The following is a 22963-nucleotide window of genomic DNA, read 5'->3' on the forward strand; positions in this document are numbered from 1 at the left end:
TCGCATGCAAAGGCACAAATTTTAGGCCAAAAGGCATTTTCATCAACCCTCTCACTATAACCCTGTCATCTTTTTCCTGTCACCATCAGCTTTCCGTGTCGACTAGTCATAATATTATATATATATATATATATATATAATATATATATATATATATATATATATATATATATATATATATATATATATATATATATATATTTACCCGCCTTTCTTTTTTAAAGCACAACTGTTTCTCATCTCTTAGATGACGGGGAGGCAGTCAGCAGTTCATATGAGTCCTACGATGAGGAGGAAGTGACAAGAGGGAAGTCGCCGTCTGCGCAGCACCAGTGGCCTTCGGCAGAAGCGTCCATCGAGCTGATGAAGGACGCTCGGATCTGCGCGTTCCTGTGGAGGAAGAAGTGGCTCGGCCAGTGGGCCAAGCAGCTGTGTGTCATCAAAGACCACCGCCTGCTGGTAAAATCTGTGTGAAAGTTAAAGCCACAATGGAGCTTTGTGTATGATTATTCCAGTTATGAGAGGGGAGGGGTTTCGTAAATGGTGGGGTTTGTTTACTTTTTCTTTGTAATTATTGAATGGAATTTAAACCTGTAATCAGTATTATCAGTAATAATAATGAAATGCTTAAACCAGCGTGCTGGAGGTCTAACATAAAAAGAATAGATATATAAGCTTCTTCTTGCTTTAGTGACTATTCGTACACTAAGGCCATTGTGTGAGAAAAAAATCATTATCACTGTCCAAAACCACACGGGAATCAGGATTGCATGGAAAATCAATCAATTTATTGTGCTAAATCCTAACTTTAAATACTTTTATACATATAAGAGCAAGAGGAAAAAGATTCTGTCAGCATTATTATTTAAATAACTCATTTAAAGCTCATCCAGCACGTGTGTTTTTAAGACCGGATGCAGCGATCGTGTGTAATTTATTGATTTTTTTTCAAATATGTCATGAGCAGAAGCATAAAGGAGTGTCATATTATATAAAAGTGTAATGTTCAAGTTTCTTTTTTTAAATTCAATTTCTCTATCTGCTACAGAAGAAAATCGAAGAGTTTAGCAGACCATTGGAATATATCAAGTTTTTCAGAAACAATTTTGGAGGTTACTTAAAAAAAAAAAAAAGCCTTTCTTTGTTTTTTCCTGGGCGTTATTTGGTCTAATCGGACAAAAAACCGAAACGTGGTTTATAGGAGCCGTAATTATTGTAAAGTAGACATGTATGATTTGGTAGAAATCGTTCTAAAGATGTTGCACACCACTAAGAGAGTACGCTTTATCAATTACCCTGATTACCCAATTAGTCTGTGTCAGTATAACCGAGTCAGCGTTGTCTCTGCTTCTGTCAGTGCTACAAGAGTTCTAAGGAGCAGACCCCCTTGCTGGACGTGAGCCTGCTGGGCTGCAGCGTCGTCTACAAGGAGAAGCAGATGAAAAGAAAAGAGCACAAGTTGAAGATTGTACCAGTCGGAGGCGAGGCCATCGTGCTGGGTCTACAAAGCAAGGAGCAGACCGAGCAGTGGCTGAAGGTGACAAACTCGTCAACTTTTCATTCCGGCTTTTAGGGTGATTATACAACAACTTGTCTTCTTGCTTGTCAGGTGATCCAGGATATCAGTCCTAAGTCAAGCGAAAACTGTGACCCTCAGCACTCTGTGTCGGACTCCCCCAGGCTCATTTGTACTAAGGTACACTTATTGCAAACACTGATTTAGATTACCTGCCCTCTCAGGTGAGAAGAGGCCTGAGAGGTAACTGGCTCTTATTGAAGCAGAGATTTAGAGTGCTGTTTTATTACTGAATTACTGCAACGCAGATACGCTCTTACAGGGGGAGATGAATGAGAGGCACTCGGTGGCTTCGGAAAGTGGCAGCAGCACTGACAGTCACGCCGAAATTCCAGAAAACAAAGATGGTGAGTTCCATATTGGATAAATTATCAAAAGTAGGGTCCTGGTTATGACAACGTCACTTTATTGTTTTCCTCTCTCCTCCACAGTGAAGAAAAAATACAGCGCAGGTTTGAAGTTCAGCAACCTCATGAACATCGGCAAGAAAAAGCCCTCCTCATTAGAGAGCTCGGAGAAATGTGTCGACACCTCAGGTGAGCTGAGGTCTACGTGGAAAATCCTGCTGTATGTGTGGAATGTCAGGGGCAGGAATTGTGTGTGTGTATGTATATATATATATATATATATATATATATATATATATATATATATATATATATATATATATATATATATATATATATATATACATACACACTGTATATACCCCTGTAGCCTTATTCTACTCCTGTTTGATGGTATTTGTACTACAGAGGAGGTCTAATGAAGGTCGAGGCTTTATGTGCATCATCGTAGCGTTAACTGCGGCAGCTGGTTTTATGCTGTTTATTCAAATTTGGCACAAACATCCACAAGGACAAAAGAATAAAGCTGAACAATTTGGAGCGGCTAAAGGTCAGGGACCAAGGTTACAGTCAGTTCACGTCAACACGATATCTCGGGAACACCGTCGAGAACTTCATCAAATTTGGCACAAATGTTCACTGGGACTCGAGGATGAACTGGAAAGATTTCGGCGGTCCAAAGTCGCTGTGGCAAACAACCATCTGGAAGGCAGCTAGTCATGCTTCATTGAAGTCATTTTGATTATTGTGGGTTTTAGTCTGGCTTTATGTGATGATATCTGAAAAGAGCAGTCAACCAACATTTTAATTTTTAGTTTATGACATTAACAATAGTTAGAAAATCAATTTGTATTCTTATTCTGTTTGGAAAATGCTTTATAAAATATATATTTGTATGTTTGAAGGTAAAGAAACTACATACTGGGGGAGTGGGCTGGGTGGCTTTTCCCTTTTGTCATCGTATGTTCTCATATGTCCGTTCGTCATCAGCCTGGCCGTGGACTACAGATGAAAATGAGCCTGTCCAGCTAAATCTGGCACATTTACACGGTGCATCACAGTGGCCGTGTTCATGAATGTGGACTTGCCCTTTGTAAATACACAACCCTTCAATATTCCTGCCCTCAGGCTACCTCAACGTGCTGGTGAATAGTCAGTGGCGGACCTGCTGGTGTCTCATCAAGAACGGACAGCTCTGGTTTTACCAGGACAAGGGCAAGTCAAAAGTCAGCCAGCCAGCTGTGACCCTGGAGGGCTGCAGTGTTTTGCCCGACCCCAGCCCCGAGCACCTGTACTCCTTCAGGATTGACATGGACGGGACACAGCTGGCAACCTTGGAGGTGGGTGCCTCTTCAAACACCCTGGGTACATCTCAGCAGATGTTTGGGGGTTTTAGTATCGGCCTCAATTAGGATCACTTGTTATTTGAGGAGAAGTGAATTTCCAATGTATTTTTTCATCTTCAATAAATCTGATGGTTATTTCCACAATTAACTGATGAAGTCAAAAAGATGTTCAAAAATAGGCTTTTTAATTTGCCGGGGCGTTTCTGTCAATCCAACAACCCAAATAGGCTGCTTTTTCTGTCAAAAATGACAAAAAAAAACCCAACAAATCCTGCACTAAACAGTCTGGAACCAGCAAATGTTTGGATTTTTCTTAGGACAATGTGCTGAAATGAACTGATCAAAAGCAGTTGATTTTCTGTCATCAGATTATTAATTAAATATCATTTTTCAGTCCTTCAAACTTGAAGTTTCTGCGGGAGTATGTATCATTGTGCCATTGCTAATGTCTACCATAGCTGGTCAGGACATGATGGCAAATCCTACATGAATGTGAATGTGAATGGGATTCTCCCTGACTGAAGCTCACACTTACAGCTTCAGGGAACAAGTTCACTCATTAAAGAAGTGTGATTGTGAAGGAAATTGGATTAACGGATTAACACACTGATTAGACATCTGGACACTTGACTCAAGACACTACAAGCTAAACTGGTACGTGGGTCACGTTTGACCCAGACCAGATTTTACTCTGTACGCTCATTCTGAGGAACAGCAACACTTCTATAATGGAAAAATGTCTGGAGTGAAAAAAAAAAAAAACAACGCAGTCAGCGTTTCTGGAACAGACTGGCGCACTGTAACTTATATGAAAAACACTAACGTCCCCATTTGGAAATCCCTTTCTGTTGACATCACTTGTTATGATGTCACTATGTGTGTGCATTAGGGTGGTCTGGGTGTTGTGAGCGCACACGAGTGTGTCTTGGTGCAGGGTGGGGATGCTCTGAGATTTTAGACGAATGGAACTCCCTTTTTCATTTGGCTTACATTCACATTCCACTGCAGTGTGTGTGTGTGCGTGTGTTTGGTCATCAACTGAGGAATAAAATCTTTTATCTTGAAGGATTTTTTTGTGACACATTTATAATTTGTTTCACATGTTTGTTTGTTTTTTTTATTCTAACAAACTGAAAATTCCCTGGTCCATTTTTATGGATAAACATTCTAATGCTGATGTCAGTTTTTATGCCTGATGTCAGGCTTTTTGAATATCAAAGTATCAGGCTGGGAACTTGTGTATCCTGTCAAACTGTCCTGTTATATGAGTATCTAAGATTTTTAAGCAGCTGTTTTGATGTATGGTGTTGGAGAAATATGCAGAAACATGTGTTTTACTAGGTATGCAGGTGATTCATTCTTACTGAGGAGGTTTTGAAAAACCTCTGGCAAGTCGTGCTTCAGCAATCATTTTGTCCATACAAACTGTCCAAAGTAAACTCAGCTTGGGATATTGCATCGATGTACTTTCCTCTCCCAGGCCAAGACATCGGCAGACATGGGCAACTGGCTGGGTCTCTTGCTGTCACAGACGGGGAACAAGACCGACCCGGAGGAGCTGACGTACGATTACGTCAACGCTGAGAGAATCTCCAGCATCGTCTCTGCTGCCAAGACTTCCTTATAGTAAGAGCTTAGCTTTGTCTATATGAAGGGGCCGCTGTTCTGTGTGAATGTGGGCACAACATTTGATTGTTTGCGTGTTGTTGCTCCAGCTTGATGCAGAGGCGGTACTCCGAGCCAAACACCTACATTGACACCCCGCCCTCCATCCCCCACGACTCTGATGAACTATACGATGACGTTGCATCCATAGCTGATCCAGAGGTATGTTTGGGATCAAGAAAAGATTAAACGCCCCTCTCATGTGTTTATCTAACACCTATAATTCACCATGAAAAACTGTCTTTCATAACTGATGCATTAAAATGGATAAATGACACAACAGATAGGCAATCAAATCTAAAAGAAGTGCATTCCCTGAATAATGGAAACTAAAACTTGAGGTATACTTGCTTTTAACTAAACGTTGCCTTGCGCATGTTTGGAGCTAATCGCTAATGATAGCATGTTAAGTGTTCTTTATTTGGCATCGCCAACATGCTGTGTTGAGCTCGGTGGAGCAAAATGAATCAGGAATGGAAGCAAAGTGTTTTCATGTTTGAAATTTCTTTTGCCTTCATAACGCGGCCAATATTTCTGAATGCCATTTTTTCACCTACACACAATGCGCCCGCATGTGTACGATGGGTGATTGCCGCTTGCAATATGTTTGTCAGAATAGCTGGTATGAGATATGTTGATGAGGAAACTAGCAAAACTAAATGGAAACAAGTCAGAGACCACATCAGTCAGTATTATACGAGTCTGCTTTATCCAGCTGTGTGCACTGTAGAGCGTGAGTGTCCATGTGGTTAAACTGGTCAGAGGGTTTGAGAGTTTTGTTTCGTTATGCTGTTGTCAGTCTTTGGTCTCCATTCGCCCCCTGCAGCAACTCGCATCTGTAGTCTGGACAGTCAGTCTAGGAAGTCATGCATGGAAAAATGTCTACATGAATTCATGATATCTACTTGTGAGTACTTGATAAACAAATAATTTCTTTGAGGTGAAGCGTCTCTTTAAACCGAAGACAGGGGACTCAAGGGATGTGTGAAAACTGAACTCTGCCCTGCTGTTCTGTCATCAAGTTTCAATTTCACTTTGTCTGTACGCTGACTTTACTTGATCTGGCCACTTTCCATCTCACTTCCTGTTCCCACGTTGTACAGGATGCTGAAGAGTGTGGTCGGCCACACAGCGAGACCAGCAATGTCATAGAGCAGAGTAAAACATGCACTCAGGACACCGCGGACCCAGTGGGTACTGCTCAGGACACTGACAGCAAGGTTTATCTTGACCTTGTCCCTGTACGCTCCTTCCTCCATACATCCTGCGGGGCTAAAGAGACCCCTCTCAAAGAAACTTCAGGACATTCCACAGCCCCCTTAGAGGAACAGAAGGAGCCACTGTGTCCAGTTAAAGAGGTAAGACCCTTTCTGTGGACACCTGAGTCAGTGCTTCTAATGATGCCGTTTACATTTATACATTTTATTTTGTGCATTTATTGCAGGTCATTTTGACTGAGCCAGAGTCAACGCCTGTGATAAACGGAACCAGCGCCACTTCTTCCACCAACAACGCAGAGCAAGAACGTTCCCCGACCCCGACTCAACCACAGCTGCAAACTCAACCAGCCAAGACCTCGACCCAAATCCAGGAGCCTACAAAGAGGACCTTCAGCCCAGGACAAATCCATAAAGGCTTGACAAGTCAGACTCCTGCTGGGTTTCCTCACAGTCCTCAGCCTCTGCGTCCCAAGGCGTTTTCCTTAGGTGAGGCTGAAAGAACAGACTTGGAAGGAAGGAAAGGCTTCATTTCAGGTTCATTTTCAACATGTAGTAGAAATATCGCAAGAGTTTTTTTAAGACAGCCTGAATGAGTAAATGTGGTCACTGTTGCTTCCTGCCCCCCTGTGATCTGCAACGCCTCTAACAAACTACTGCAAATGCTTCCTTGCTTGTTTTCTGTGAGAAGAATTAGCCAAGCTTCTCACAGAAAATATGAATGGAAGAAATAACTGAAAATTATTGTCTACTTAGTCTAAAAATAATTTCACTGCATTAATACCTTCAAGCCCCAGTAAGATCTGCTCTGGAAAACCTTCAGGGTACTCAATTACTTGCACAAACCTAGCTCCCTCTAGTGGCAGGCTCTATATTCTACAGTAAACCACAGCAGTCCTGTCTTCATTTTATACTATATTTGGACAGAATTTCTTATTTTCCACATTCTGCTCTTTTTTTTAATTTAGTTTTTGATTAATTTTTTTTAAATTTGTCCATTTTAAAATGTATTTTAAATTTTTAGGGTGTCCAAGTCCTGTTGAAGTGAAACTGGGCAAAAATCGTACAGAGGCAGATGTGCTGCGCTACATTGACGAGCGTGACCGTCTGGAAAAAGAGAGGGAGGAGGTTAGGAGCAGTCTGGCTAATCTGAAAAAGGAAAGGCGGGAGACAAAAGAGGAACTCGCTGCCTGCCAAGGTAGATCTCATGGACATGTGATTTAAAAGTCCAAACAAACATGTACGACTGACACGCGTCTGGTTTTCTCAGACTCCAAACTGCAGGCCTCACTAGAAGCTCGGCTGAAGCAGAGGGAGGAGGCGTGTCGGGAAGCGGAGCGCCGACGGGTAGAGGTGGAGCTGCGTCTCGTAGAAGTAAAGGAAAGTCTAAAGAAGGTGGAGTCAGGGCCTTTCACACTGGGAACCACACTGGATAGCAGCCTCCAGGACACACCGACGGTTAGTTAGTCAGATATTTCACTTGCACATCAGGTTCATCACCTCAACAAAGTTAAAACTCTGGACACTAACCTCTCTGCCCTCAGCCTAAAACAGTGACCCCACCCACAACCCACGCATCATCAACACCCTCATCGTCATCATCATCGTCCCAACCCTCCGGCAGCAGCATCGTGAGTGCAGACCCAGCCTCACCGGTCAACTCTGCCTCTGCGCTAAAAAACAGACCCACCTCCATCATGGCAACTAAAGGCAATGTCCTGCAGAAAGCTAAAGTGAGTTTCTGCACACACCACACAAGCATGTTCACTCAGGGAGAACCTTAAGTACTTAACCTTTGTGTGTTTCTTGTATTTACAGGAATGGGAAAAAAAAAACAGCACCTAAGAGGAAACACACACGCACACATCCTCTGACCTCCTGTGACCTTCAAGGTCAAACTGTTTCTTTTGGTCCGCATGGCCGTTCATAACTTGTCCCATGTCAGTGCTGGTTTACCTAACCAGACAATCGAAATCCTCATCACCTCCCAGCGAAGAGCCAATCACAGAGCGGCACAGGCGGTCCTCTCAAGAACCACTGGATCATCTTAGTTCAGTGACTTTGTTTCCTCCGTTCTCCCCAGGGAGACGCAGTAGCATTTTGGCCAGTCCAACAATTGTTCTTGATCTTCTACACTGAAAAAAAGTCCAAAGTTTGAAACCACTCACAGAAAGAAGCCCCTCCTCAAAATTGACTGTTTTATACTCTCTAAATTGTAGCTTGGTTCATATATGCTGGTAGCCAAGATGTAAATATATTTACACCATTATTCAGCCTTTTGGCATGTATTGCTAGCTAAAAAAAAAAAAATGCACTTTTTATTCCAATAAATATGTACTGACAACAATTCTGGCTTGGTAATGGTTTATGAAAATGTATTGAATCCAATTTATTTATGTTTTGAAATTCTGCAATTCTGGAGGCTTAATTATGGAAACCCATTTCTGCTTATGTCCATCCATCCATCCATTTTCTTCTGCTTGTTCCTGTTAAGGGTCACGGGGGGGCTGGAGCCTATCCCAGCGGCTCTTGGGCAAGAGGCGGGGTTCACCCTGGACAGGTCACCAGTCCATCTCAGGGCCAACACATAGAGACAGACAACCATTCACACTCACAGCCACACCTACGGTCAATTTAGAGTATCAATCAGCCTCATCCCCTCTTGATGTCTTTGGACTGTGGGAGGAAGCTGGAGTACCAGAGAGAACCCACACAGGAACAGGGAGAACATGGAGACTCACACAGAAAGATCCCGTGCTGGAGCCGGGGCTCGAACCTGGAACCTTCTTGCTGTGAGGCGACAGTGCTGACCACTGCACCACCATGCCGCCCTGCTTATGTCTATTACAGAAAATACAAACAAAGATGTAGAAATACAGCAGTTTAATTTTTGGCACAACATTGTAGTTTTAGTCTTGGAGGAGAGAAGGTTGAGGTGATTATGTAATTAAAAATAAAATAAAAACATGACACAGATGTACATTATAATATTGACATAAAAAATCTTTGAGATGCTGGCACAGTGATTGACAGACCCCAGAAACACATCTTGCTAGGAGGCGTTTGAAGGAACATCCTGGGTTCTAAAGTGTCCATGAGGGATTTATGTTGTGTGTGGGTTGTATATTTATGTGTGTGTGTGTGTATGCAACGTGTGTTAGGCTACATGTCTCCTGCGGTGAAGCTTGTAGAGATGAAGGAGCTCCTTGTGACTCTTCTTCTGCCTGCTCTTCTTTCTTAGACCAGCAGGTCGCGGGAGATCTCCTCTTGACCTGCTTCCTAAAAAAACAAAACACAAAAAATAACAATCTACATCATACAAAAGAGGAATTTTCAAACTGTGGCAACTTCGGCTTTAAAACCGGTTGGTTCACACAGCTAAACCAACTTTCAAACAAGTCGCAGATCAAGTAAAACAAAGACATGTTTTTTCACCGCAGGATTGGTGCCGCAAGTGCAAACATGCATTACATTTCCAATTAATAACTTTAAACAAAATCCTCAAATAGGTTTTTAAAGAAATGCAAAGACAAAGTAACTAAAGTGATTACAGTGTCTTGAGCTTGCAACAATGTGCTTTGCTATTGTTAGTAGCATTAGCTTCAGGCTAAATATACATGGCTGGCTCATTCCTCACTCTGGAGTCACAAAGGAGTGACGCAGGAGGGAAAACTGAACTATTTGTGAGTATAAAATACATAAAAAATATATATACTTTTTAGCTTCTAAGAAATGAAGTATTGAAAGAAAACCTACTAGTTTCACAGTGTGGTCCTTCAAAGCCTTGACATTGACAACGGAAGCTTCCTCCAGTCAAGATACAGACTCCGTCATTCATACAAGGGCTGGGCTTGCAGAGGTTTACTGGCTTCTTCACCTCTGAGGCATAAATAATTACAGGTAAATAGTTCAATGCAAACAACATAAATACTGCTGCTAACTTCTGTCCATAGACGAGAGCTCACCTGAACACAACATCTGCACCAGCACGTCCTCAAAGTACTTGAGATCCTCGTACGATGGCACTGAGATCATGTGCTCCTCCGATCCAGCGATCTGCAGCAGCCGGTCCCTCTGCATGTCTCCAATACCGATCACAAACAGAGAAACGGCGTTGTCTCTTATCTTCTGAGCCGGAACGACAGCATCGTCACCTCCCGAGCCGTCCGTCACCACCACCACCGCCTTGTTCACACCGGGTCGTGCACCTTTGGCAACTGTAAGGATGTTGGAGTGGACGTGGAGCAAAGCTGCACCAGTGGAAGCTACTCCACCCATGTAGCTGGCGTCATTGACCGCACCAAGGATGGCTGAACCGGTCTCATGGGTGTCCAGGTTGAAGACGGTGGTGGCTCTCCGGCTGTAGGTCACCAGGGCTACTTGGGCAACGTCACGGTTGATGTCAAACTGGACAGTGAGGCTACGAACGAAGTCACGCAGGGTGGGGAAGTTATCCCGGCCAACACCACCTGATGCGTCGAGGGCAAAGACCAGGTCTACGGCTTGGCCCAGACACCCTGGAAGACAGATAAGAAAGACAAATGAGAGATTTTATTATCCTCTCCATCTTAATAACTTTTAAGGGGGTATATTTATAAGTAAATGCAAGACTAAAAATAATATTTTCACATCATATTCTGTGAATTTCAAAGAAATGTATGACCACAAAATGTTGCTATTCACATTTCAAACGAGAGCTGAAACAATCAATCAACCTAGAGGAAAAATCACAGCAGCAGCTTTTGAGATTTGAAAAATCGTTTTAGGTTTTTCCTTTATTTTGACTTTTTTTTTAAAAAGTTGCCGGTCCCTTACTGTAAAATACAAAGATTTGTTGTTGTTTTTCTTTTGGTCTGAGCCTCAGCCAAGCTTACCCATACAGAGGCGCGACCCCAGTGACCCTGCATGTTGTTTTTATCCATCTTTCCAGAGCTATAACAAGGAACAGCGAGGATTGTTCTGAGCAAGAACTCTGCCGATCACCTTCATCATTTGTAAATAGCAAATAGCACTCAACCCATAACTATCCCTTCACTGCAGCATTCCAGACAACTGAAGTCAAGATTGTCCCACCTCCTGCTAGAAAAAGTGCAGTGGAAGCAGTTTTAACACATCAATGGAGATGCAGCTTAAAGGCTAAACAACTAAATAAAAAGCCGGTCAAAGTATATTTGTCTGTATTTAACTACAATAGTACTTGTGGCTCTGCGTGTAAACTGAAAAGTCGTTTGCTAAACCTATTCAGGTCGCTGGTTAAAGTAAAGAAACTCTTCCCGACACTCAAGTTATTCTGGAAAATGCTAACTATGTTCAGGTCAGAAATCTAAACTTTAAACGGTCAACTTCTGACCTCTGACTGGCTGGTCAGTACTTATAGGCAGTGTATAACATTCCACAGTAGCAATGAATGTTTTTTTTAGTGAAACAGCTGGGCTACCTTGGGTATCTACACTGCAGATCTTGGCCTTCAGCTCAGGGATTTTGGCGGTGAACCTTTCAGGAGACGCGTAGGTGAGAGTCCTCTGAGGATTTCCTGTGATGTTGTTGAGTTGTCCCTTTAACCTGTCTGGTCCCACCGCTATGAGAAAGATCTCTCTGTCCCGCGCGTACTTGGACGGCTCAACGACATCGTCTACAGAGGGTGTAGCAGTCAGCAGCACCACCACGCGTGGAAGATCGTCACTGACATCAGCAAAGACCGGCGTGCTCATGAACCCATGGCGTGTGACATATCGAAGAGCCTCTCCTGTTCGCGTTTCACCACCGATTGGTTGAAGCGCGTCCACAGCTTTAAGCAGACCCCTCAGATCGCCTTTGAACTTCCCCACCTGAGCCTCCACTCTAACTTCTCCGCCGAACACCGCCAGGCCGACTTTACTGGGCGTGTCTGCGCCGATGACGGTTTGTAGGAAGCGTTTTAAGAAGGACTTGAGGCGGAGGAAGCCTTCTAAGGTGAGCGTGGCAGAGCCCTCAAGCAGGAACAGCAAATCCACGGAGCAGTCCAGAGACAAAGCAGGAGCTGAGGAGGTAGAGGGAGGAATTTAGCAAGGAGCAAGCATGTAGGAATGTTCATATGAAGACCACATACTCACCACAGTGTGGGTCTCCTCCATAACCAGGTGGACATGCACAAGTGTAACCCTCCAGACCCTCTGACACACATGTTCCACCGTTCAGACATGGCTGAGAGTCGCAGGGATCTGGAGGGAGACAAATGAAGGAAAAATAACGGCGATATATGCAAATGGAAGCAAGGAGAAAGAACGGTGTCTTTACCGGGACAGATGGTCCGATGGCAAACTGTCTGGTGTCTCCTGTAAGCCTTGTTGTACCTGCAGTTGAAAAATAAAACAAAAAACAATCACCTGTTTTGTCAGGTTGCTTTGCAGACAGCAAAATTCATCCGTCCATCCATTTTCTGCCGCTCATTCCTGTGAAGGGTCGCGGGGGGGCTGGAGCCTATCCCAGCGGCTCTTGGGCGAGAGGCGGGGTTCACCCTGGACAGGTCACCAGTCCATCACAGGGCCAACACATATAGACAGACAACCATTCACACTCACAGCCACACCTACGGTCAATTTAGAGTATGGATTACCCTAGTCCCCTCTTACATGTCTTTGGACTGTGGGAGGAAGCTGGAGTACCAGAGAGAACCCACGCAGGCACAGGGAGAACATGGAGACTCACACAGAAAGATCCTGTGCCTGAGCCAGGACTTGAACCCGGAACCTTCTTGCTGTGAGGCAACAGTGCTGACCACTGCACCACCGCACAGCCCAGACAGTAAAATATCAGGGTTTTATTTTTATAGTTCATCCCAAGATGCAAGAGCAAACATCAAGCATTCAAGTTGTTTATCTAATGTACAAACAGCATTTTTGCCTCTAAAATAGTCAATGCAACTCAAGCGATGCATCAGAAAGAGGTGAAATTTTCTTTAGCAAACACGAATGTAAATTCCATATTTCTCCAAAACACTCAAACCTAAACCCTCTGTGTTTACTTGCCTGTAGTATGGACACACAGATGTGTATGGGAAATACCCTTTGGCGCCTTTCCAACACATGAAATTTCCCTGCAGCTCTTTAACCGTCTCCAGAGTCTTTCGCTCACAGGGGAAAGACTCCATCTGACAGCCTGGGGAATCGAAGATACAGAGAGATGAGAAGCAAGTTGTCACGAATCAATTTAAAAGTGGGAGGAAATAAAAGATTCTCAGTGGAAAAAAAATGATGTAAAATGGACAACATTGCATCTCAAATAAAAAAAAGCATGTCTTTGCACCTATAGGTGTGGCATCGCAGACAGAAAAGGTGGTCAGAGTCGTGTACAAGCCGTTGACAGCATCATAGAAATGGTCAGCAAAGAAAACATGGCTCTCCATGGGATCACTAGCAACAGCATGTAGCTCCTCCCACCTCGAGAGGGGAAGAAAACAAAGGGACGGCATCACAAACAGAAGGGGTTGCTGGGATTATTGTTTCCCAACCACCAGACAAACCTGGGGTAGCGGAGGCCCACGGCAAACAAGACAACACCCGTCTCTTTGAGCTGCGCTGCTGCCTGCACCACGTTACCCTGAGACCTCCCATCTGATAAGAGGATGGTGATCTGGGCCACAGCCGAGGAGTTGCGTCCTCCAGGGAAACCCTTCCTCAACACGTACTTGAGAGCCAAGCCTGTCTGGGTGCTGCCTCCCCTGGTGAGAGTACAAGAGTGATCTTTACTCTTAAGACAGAAGCAGAACCCTTGTAAAAATGTAAGAGTATGTCCGACGCAACAATAGCTGGAGGCTATTATTTACAGTACATCACTGCAAAGTAACTGCTAATAATTCGGGTTTAATTCCTTTTTTTCTGGCTCCTGGAGAGCTAATGTGGGATTGCATGAGTGCTGGCTAAGTTTCATCACCTCTCAGGGCTCATAAAAATCATTTACAACCCATTAACATTTTTTTAAAAATACATCAGTGTCAGTCAGAGCAAGAATATTCCCTCCAAGGGAAATCTTACGTGGTGTCCTATTATGTTTAACTTTTTTTTTTAGAAATTCTCTGTTGTTTAAATCATCGAAGAGCCACTGTGCAGATTTGAATAGAAAGTTTCAAATTGTACAAATTTGAAGACTGTGACTGTAATGTCTTACAATTGGGTATACTGTCCTCAGACGGTAGACAAACTGGACTTTAAACATAGGTGAATAATCTTAAAAAAAAAATCATTATTTTAGTCTTGGATTTTTGCTTTAATTACAGTTCCTCTCTCATGTAGAACTCATTTCTCTTAACCTGCTGGCTTTGTTTCTTTTTTGTAAAAACCTGCTCATCCAGTTCTTGAAAACAGGTACTGTAGTTCAAGAGATATATCAATAAAGTGGACTTAAAGTTTGTGTAGCGGGATTTCATGAATGAACACACTGCAGTATGTTCATCTCTTTAAAATACTAGTTTGATTTTGAGGAGCTGTGACAGCTAACAACTTTGAATGATTACAAGTCATTTCAACCCTGATGACTGAAAATGTCCTCTTAACAAGACTCCTGTGTATCCTTTATGAAACCCACTCGCCACCTATGGTGCTTCTTTTGAGATTGAGATGAGGAGTAACACACACACACACACACACACCTGTAGGAAATCTTTTTCATGCGCTTCTTCAGCTCTTGTTTGGTGGCGTACGAGTCCAGAGCAAACTCCAGCCGAGGAGTCGAACCAAACTGAATCACTCCGACTCTCACCTGGACCATGGATGTAATTACAAGAATACCAACAGACATGAAAGGCGGGGGGGGGGGGGGGGACTGATAGAAAATAACTTATAAATACTAACCTTGTCTGGTCCAATGTCCAGAGCTTGACTGAGTTTTATAGCAAAGTGCTTGGACCTCTCAAAACTGCCTTTACCCACGCTGTAGGACCCGTCCATGAGGAAGAGGATGTCCATGGCTGCTGAACACTTCATCACTTCCATGCAGAACACATACACACGGAATACATTTAACAATTAACTGTAAAGAAACTAACGACAAATCAATATCTAAACTAATGCATTCTTTGCAGAGCTACAAGTGTAATATATTTTGGAATATCTTAAGTTATAAAATAGATGACCTGACATTACTTAACAAATGGCTAAAAAGGGCTTCACAGGAAAAGACAGAAAACAAAACAGTTACTGTCAGTGATTAAAATGTAAAAAAATAATGGATAACAGTAGCAGACAAAAGGCTGGTAAAGAGATATTCAACATTTAAGATCGTCAAGGCAGGCAAGGTAATTATCTGAACTTTTGGAAAAAGATGAGAGGAATATAAAGCCGTGTATCATCTGCATAACAGTGAAGGGATGATTGGGATGATCTGGCTAACAGGAAAGCATGTAAATTTACTGATAACAGCAGAGGACCAAGAACGGAACCCTGAGGGACTCCACAGTGACTATTTGCAACAGAAGAGATATGACAACCAGTCCCTCCAGTCATTCAAAGGAAGAAGGGTTGGTAGTATTGATAGAACTAGATAAATATGTGGACCAGTTAAGTATTTTACACCATTATTTACAGTCTCAATGAGTGGTGAAGCTCACAATCTCGTTTGGTGATAGCAATAAATGTAACAGGTGTCAATTTGACCAATAGAAAATCCCCTAAAAAAAGGGTAGTTGAATCAAAGGAGAAAAACACCTGATACAAGAACAAACAAAGCAGGTCTAAGTGAGGGCAGAGTATTCGCCTCTTTTAGTTATTTATAGTAAGCAATACATGACCTTCACAAGGATGCATGCGTGTTTTGGTGAGCTCTAAAACCTTACCGACAACTTTAAATATCGTGGACAAAGATGGAGGATTTTGCTTGGTAAACTTGTTTACTACCAGATGAAAATAATCTCTTAACACAACAAGAGAAACAACTTGGCATGCCAAATGGCATTTTTCTTTTCCCAGCAGCACACTCCAAAACCATTACCTCGCACCCCCCCCCCCCCCATACGTGTCTGCACTTGCCCTAAGAAATAACAAGCTGAGGTGTTCTCTTCAGGTTACAATGCAATGCTGATCATGATGAACATCAGAAGCTGGTGAAGGGTTTACTCTGTCACTCATGAGTCACTCCAAAACACTTAGACACCGGGATAAAAAGACCACCCACCCCCTCAGAAGTTGATTTTGAAGTGCTGGTTCAAATAGAATTTAATAGATTTTTTTCCTCTTATCTAATTCCAAACGAATTTTTCAATGTTGTGATTCTGTCTACATCCAACATGTCACTTTAAATCTCGCTACAGTGTAAAATAGAAAATAGGTTATCAGGAGGAATTACCTCTCCCAGAGTAGTCACTGCTGCTCACAAGCTTAAATAATAGCCTTTTTCTGCAAAAATGTAATTATACATAAATTAGTTTTAACAGGACAATTCTGCTTTTTGAATTGGGGTTGTATGAAGTAGTCGTTAATCCCATGGTTCCCACCTTCAGATGTGTGTCAGCTGTGTAGTTTAGCATTGCACTGCAGAGGACAGTGTGCTACAGAAATATTACATTTATCCTCCAAATCTGCAGAACCCTGAGATTCTCTATTTGAACTGCAAAGTGCTGTGGTGGAGTAATCCAGTGAACTGCGTGCGTACAGGAAGTTCTATAACTGGCAAGTGTCGAGCCGGGAGTAAAGAGACTATATTGTCACAAATATATGTACTTTAACACTGGTTTTTTAGGTGGGTGTGCTTATTTGGGGGGATGAAATACTTTCTTATGCAGTACCTGGTCCCAAGCAGTGCAATACTGTGCTACAGAGCCAATGATCGTCTCTGGGGACACCCTGACACACATCTACAGATGGAAAGGCATACGGACCATAAAAGTACACTTCCAAGTCCAAAATATCCCTTGAGGCTTTCTTGACCAAAGTACCTCTGACTAAATTGCAGTATTGTGGTACATTAGTGTGATTGTTTGGAGTGTTTTATCCTGATAAAATGTCTCACTCTCAGCTGCTGAATTGATCTTCAGGATGTTCTCATGGCTGGTGTGGATTTCCTGCACTGAGACACCCTGCTGAACTAGGAGAGAAAGACAACATGGATGGAGATCAGTTAAACCACACACACACACACACACACACACACACACACACACACACACACACACACACACCAATTAATATCCATCTAGCAATACACAAAAACTATAAACTTCAACAGAAAAATCCTAATAGTGACTGGTCAAAACAATGTCAACAAATATTCAGAATTTTTAACACAAAAAAACAAGAGAAAAGCAGAAAATTTCTCACATTTGAAAAAGCGCATAATTATTTATTTGAAAATAATCCAGAAACGTGCTGATTAATTAAATTTTTATTTCTTAGGAATAATGTGCAGAAACTGACACATCCTCCTGTAGATCTTTACTCTCTCTTTTTTTAAATATGAAAATATTAGAAATGTACAATAAAATAAATTAAATCCAATCCCTGAAGCCAAAGCAGTTCACTGACTCTCACTTGACCTCTTTTTTAATGGATAACTGAGTATTCAAAGCTAATGTGAGTAGACAAGTGAAGAAAACCATTCTTTCTATCTATTCACTGAAAGAACGTTGTTCTATTCAGGCACACGAAGGCGAGGGAGGGACACGTGATTTCCTACTCCATGTGAACAACAGCCGTTTAATGATGAACAAATCATTTAAAGGCTCTGATGTGAACGTGCCTTGTTGTCCTTGGTAACATCAACGGGTCAGAGAGGCATTTGTCTAGTGTAAAAATCTTTGGAGAAACACGACAACGCCTGGGACACACACATACAAAAATCTGCCTGTGTTTCTGTCACTAATGGTCAACAGGGATCAAAATTCCATGATGTTTCCTTGATATTTAATGTCTTTGAGGAAAATTCTCGATTCAAAAATTTCCTGATACAATGTTAATTAAGAAAACCTAGTTAAAATGTGCCTATTTACATAGATTGATATAACAAACATGTAGCAAATTAAATCATTATCAACAATAATCATAACCGAACCACAACGTTATCCTCTTATGCTGTCATGAACATGACATCCCTTCCCCGAATTTGGTGAAGATCAGCCTCATAGTTTTTATACAAGACACACAGATCCCGTCACGTCCTCGGTGGAAGTAAAAATCTCACAATGATTTATGTGAAAAGTCGATTTTCACCCAAGTCTGAAGATGAACGACTCTATCGTCATTTTAAACAGGGGCGGCAAAAATGACAGGAGGTCAGACGAGAAACACTAAAACACCAATCAGTAAAGAGAAGTACCACCTGCAGCCCAGGGGCCACCTCTCCGCTCTCCTGACCCTTTCATCTGCCCATAATTCCAACATCATCCCAGTCCAGAAGTCTTCCTGACAGTGAAAGTTCAGAGCAGCTTTGTCATGGTCAGCGGGGGCCCGTTGCTCTGAACAAAGAGTCTCTTTTAAGACAAGTGCCTGCAGCACACTGACCAGTTAGTATCTGTGAATGAAGAACATCCGGACTTGGATAACCAGAAATAATCCTCAAGAGTCATACTGGCGTTAATCCCACTGCTGTCTGGGAGATGTGGGAAATAGTCCCTTGAAATCTGCAATAAAAGCCAAGTTCATCGTCTACTTTTCTATGAAATTTGATTAGTCAGTCCGGATGACATGGATGTCTGACTGCAACATGTTATCTGTGCTGGGGGGGAGGGAGGGAGGGGGGGTCTTGAGGAGGTAAAAAAGTCTGGTTTGCTCAAGTTCAAAGTCTTAAAATGGCCAGTAATAAATACTTCAGATGGTGCTAAAGCTGTCATTTTTGAAAACAACTCAAGGATTATATTGCCCAATGATTCCAACCTCTTCCCTCAGGCAAATACCGATAGGTTCAAGTCCAGGAGAACAACTGACATTGCACTACAAAAAAAAAAAAAAAAAAAGATGCAAAATGTGACTTGCCTGGAGAGATTGAGGACAGGATATTAGTTTGAAGAGGAGAATTCTTCGATTATTGGAGCTTGACAGGTTGAAGTAATGGAAGTATTGAGAAGAAAGAATTTCAGTTTGACGTAAGAGGAAACTGCACACGTTTTCCACCACGCAACATGGAGTGACACACAGTAAATTAACAATTTTATTACATTAAAGTTTATATCTTTCCTAAAAATTTTCCCTGCTAATATATGCCAAATCTAAATTTACCCCCACTTATTTTGACTTGAATCAAACAACCATGACGAGAGCTTCATATCAAGGCCGTAAGCCATGAAGTCAATATTGTCAGGGGGAAAAAAATTCAGCAGGCAGCTACTTTTCCAGAAAACTTTGCTAATATAAGTATATTTTAGTGTTGGTTGATTGATTAGCCAGTTTTAGATTCATAAAAGTGATTAAAAATAAAAGACTCACGTGAAAACATCAATATCAGTCTCATATTTTTACAGTGAATGTGAAGCCATAGCTAGCAGCCTCTAGCATAATTTAGCTTAGCTTAGCATGATCAGTTGAACCCTTTCTGGAGTCTTTTCTCTTTACCCAGTGACTTTCTAACCCAGTATAACCACATACTGACTCATTTAAACTTTAATTTTTAATTATTACACAGTATAATGTTTGTAAATAAGCTTCAGCATAAGCCTGCTTGCAGAATTTAAGCTAAGCTACGCTAACCGGCTACTGGTTTGCATCATATCTTATATCAAAATGAGAGTTGTAGCCATCTGAACTCAACAGAACAACTGCAATTTCATTTCAAACTAACTATAACAATAAAAGGTGTCAGGACATCGAGCATTGTGACAAAAAAAAAGTTTCCTGATGTATTTTATGTATTTTGGTGAACGCTCACGGTGATTCTGAAAAACAAAACAGGAATTGTTATGCTTTAGGTCCATTTTAGAACACCCCAGAGCTGTATTTTAAAGGGTCCTTGATCTAAAGCTTCCAAATACCAGAGTAGCACACTCCTCAAATAACACTGGATGCAAAACAGTAATAAAATCCATCAACTGACCTTGAAGCAGCAGCGTCAAGAGAAAGAAGAGATGGCTGATATCAGGCTGCATGTCGGGACACCTGGAATGATAAACAGAGGGCACGCGCTTGGCAAGAAGAAACAACACTTAAGAGCGTAGAGGGAGGTTGGATGAGAACTGGCCTCGTGCAAGAAAACTCCTGCGCTCAGATTTGTTCTTGAATCCCTCTTATAAACGATTTCTGAGAATTCGATGCATTTGCAGACATGCTACCAAAGCAATTCAACTTTGAGCAATTATTTCAAGGTTGATTTCATTCAAATATGTAATGTTTTCTACCGTTTCTGCCGTGTAACATACTTTAAAAGCCCAAATGTCGCTACTAACTAAATGAGAGGCTTGTCTGGCTAAAAGGTGAGAGGAGTGTGTTGATTTCAATCGCAACACAGTCCACTTTCATCGTTTCACCAGGGAAGTCAAGGGGTTAAGTAGATGCCTGCCTCCAGGGCCCCTAATATGACTGACGGTCATCATGGAGGAGCACCGCGATGTTGATGGCTGCCCACAGCAGCTGAATTTTGCCAGACTTGTTGAAAGGTTGTCGCACAGGAACCCCTTCAATTTCGGGGCTTATCTTTTTAACTTTGTGAAAATGTAGTAAATGGAGTTTGGCTGAGATCCCATTTGGCAGTGCTGCAGGCTCTCTGGAACCCTCGAGTTGAAATGTGAAAGGTTTAAAAGATTTCACATGCCAGTTAATGTAAGAAAAGGTTGAATGCCTGGTGTTTAAAAAACAAAACAAAACAACAACTTTAGATGACCTCCTGTTGGTGGCTTAACCAACATATACCATTCGGTAAAAATTAACAATCTCACATCTATCATTCTGTATTTTCACCGACCGATACTCATGGATACCTCAGGTAAAATTTCATTATCTGACAACCAATAAGCTTGGCTCAAGAGTGTGTGTGTTTAGGGGTGGGCATAGGAGACAGGCCGTCCTGCAGGTAAGGTTGTGAGTGTTCCTGAGACAGAGAGAGAATTGTATTGAGGCCAGATACAGATCAGGGATGCTGTCATGCAGCGGTGCTCTCTGAGAAGGCCTTGGCTGATAAGTATCACCGAGGGCTATTGATGCTGTACGTTTGCACTCCCCGGTACGGACAAAAGATTTTATTACTCACAAAGAGGGGTGCACGCTTGACAGGAAGTGGTCATGCATGCCAACAGACAAAGACACACACGTGCACTACACAAGCTATCAGAAAATTGGCTGCCTCTTCACAGGCATTCTTATGGATCCTTTCACCCTCATCTATCTGCTCTGTCTGCACTTGAAGTTTGGCTTCAGCTCCTCTACGGACTGTTAAGTGTTAAAGGAAACATTTGCCAGCATGAAATCAGAAAGAAGAATATTGGCCAAGTAGACAAATCTCTTATCAAATGATTAAGTAAACATAAAATACAACTTTTCTAAAAAAAAAAAAAATAAAAAAAAAGTAACCACCATAAAACAGTTAAAGAGACCAAAGTCATTGACGTGCCGTCTGTTTTGAATTGGTTGGCAGGTTGGAAAGTGCCTTCATCCCGGAGTCTATAATTAGAAAGGAGTGCTAGTTTTGTTGGACCAAGTTCATACAACCACCTCACATCTCCTAACCTGTATTTGAAGCGCGATGCATTCAATGACTCACGAGAAAAAGATACTTTTGATACAACAGGAAAACAAATATGGAAACTTTTTTGTGAACTATGTAAACTGTCTCTGTATGTACAGAGAGAAGAGCTTTAGGATTTGCCGCTTTTTTGTCATTTATGATAGATTGTATGGGGGGGAGGCAATTTTTGACAGAAAAACTGTTCATTAATTATGAAAAAATGGCAGCTAAAACTCACAAAATCCTCAAATGCACCTCTAATTTAGATTTAATTTATGTTGCATTAAAAAACTGTATATAAAACAAAATCTCTAAATACAATTTGATTCCATTCAGACTGAAATGTCCTTATGCACAATTTTTTACAACCCTCAATCCATTTTGATCAACAAGAAACAAAGCATGATCCTTTAAAACCAAACTGAGCATTTAAAACAAAAATCCTATAAAACAGGAACATTTCATAAATGAGCTCCAACATGCAATTCAAGCTAAAATCCAACATTTACACCTGGTCTTCATGTTCCTAGTTGCTTGTCCGTCGACATCTGGTCACTCTGAAATGTATCACGGGTCAAAGCCGGTTTAAAGCCGGGGTCAAAGGTTATGACCCTGACAGGTAACAGTAGCTGAGGTTCACCCGAGAGTACAAACACACTGGTGCATGTCAGTCTAAGTACAATGTAGGGAACAAAGGATTTACGACGCTCGTTTTAAGTCTCCGTGGACCACAGACGAAAATACTGCGGTTTGCACTCTATTTTAAACGCTGCTTTATTGACATGCTGAGAGTAGCACCCGTCCTCACCCTTCACAGTAACGTGTCCAACTCAAATTTGAAAATCTTAAGACTGTACTGCACATGGCAGGGATCATCAGCGCCTGATGACGAGCTGCTGCGCCGGTTCTAGCGGAATGAACTCGATGCAGCTTCATTCCGTGAGAACGACAACCCGTTTCCACTCACCAGAAGCTGCTCCGCGTCCTGGAGTACGAGCCGTGGTCCACCCGGCGTTCCTCCCCAAACACGGTCTGATCTGACTCACAGCTGCGGACGGAAGACGAACAGCGACCCCACCTACTCACCTACCTGCTCCGGTTAAGGTCTCCTGTATCCTCCGCCCATCCTGCAAAGCTACATTATTAAGACTGGGAGGAACTTTGTGTGTGTGTGTGTGTGTGTGTGTGTGTGTGTGT

General features: G+C 42.2%; 2 protein-coding genes across 3 annotated transcripts in view; one reads left to right on the top strand and one right to left on the bottom strand.

Moving 5' to 3' along the window:
* Positions 1–8500, top strand: part of afap1l2 (actin filament associated protein 1-like 2) — a 42990-nt gene extending 34490 nt beyond the window's left edge. For both annotated transcript variants that reach the window (XM_086195627.1, XM_086195628.1), the window contains 14 exons: positions 248–459; positions 1358–1537; positions 1610–1696; positions 1839–1923; positions 2008–2112; positions 3052–3263; positions 4750–4895; positions 4985–5096; positions 6038–6292; positions 6379–6640; positions 7176–7349; positions 7422–7609; positions 7696–7884; positions 7970–8500. In XM_086195627.1, the coding sequence (XP_086051753.1) occupies positions 248–459; positions 1358–1537; positions 1610–1696; positions 1839–1923; positions 2008–2112; positions 3052–3263; positions 4750–4895; positions 4985–5096; positions 6038–6292; positions 6379–6640; positions 7176–7349; positions 7422–7609; positions 7696–7884; positions 7970–7996 (2234 nt within the window). In that variant the 3' untranslated portion in view covers positions 7997–8500. The remainder of the gene's footprint in view (positions 1–247; positions 460–1357; positions 1538–1609; positions 1697–1838; positions 1924–2007; positions 2113–3051; positions 3264–4749; positions 4896–4984; positions 5097–6037; positions 6293–6378; positions 6641–7175; positions 7350–7421; positions 7610–7695; positions 7885–7969) is intronic.
* Positions 8501–8875: 375 nt separating this feature from the next.
* vwa2 (von Willebrand factor A domain containing 2) lies at positions 8876–22851 on the bottom strand. Its single transcript, XM_086195629.1, has 14 exons — positions 22734–22851; positions 20144–20205; positions 17132–17206; positions 14980–15113; positions 14778–14887; positions 13653–13850; positions 13436–13569; positions 13159–13288; positions 12428–12483; positions 12244–12351; positions 11589–12170; positions 10117–10668; positions 9908–10030; positions 8876–9430 (listed from the first exon to the last, which is right to left on the bottom strand). Exons 2-14 carry the CDS (start codon positions 20193–20195, stop codon positions 9309–9311), a joined length of 2376 nt encoding a protein of 791 aa, XP_086051755.1. The 5' UTR covers positions 20196–20205; positions 22734–22851; the 3' UTR covers positions 8876–9308.
* Positions 22852–22963: the final 112 nt, after the last annotated feature.

The sequence above is a fragment of the Aulostomus chinensis genome, chromosome 23, assembly GCF_037954235.1.
Source record: "Aulostomus chinensis isolate RoL2024-O1b breed Wild chromosome 23, RoL_Achi_v1.0, whole genome shotgun sequence".
In the NCBI taxonomy this organism is placed as follows: Eukaryota; Metazoa; Chordata; class Actinopteri; order Syngnathiformes; family Aulostomidae; genus Aulostomus; species Aulostomus chinensis.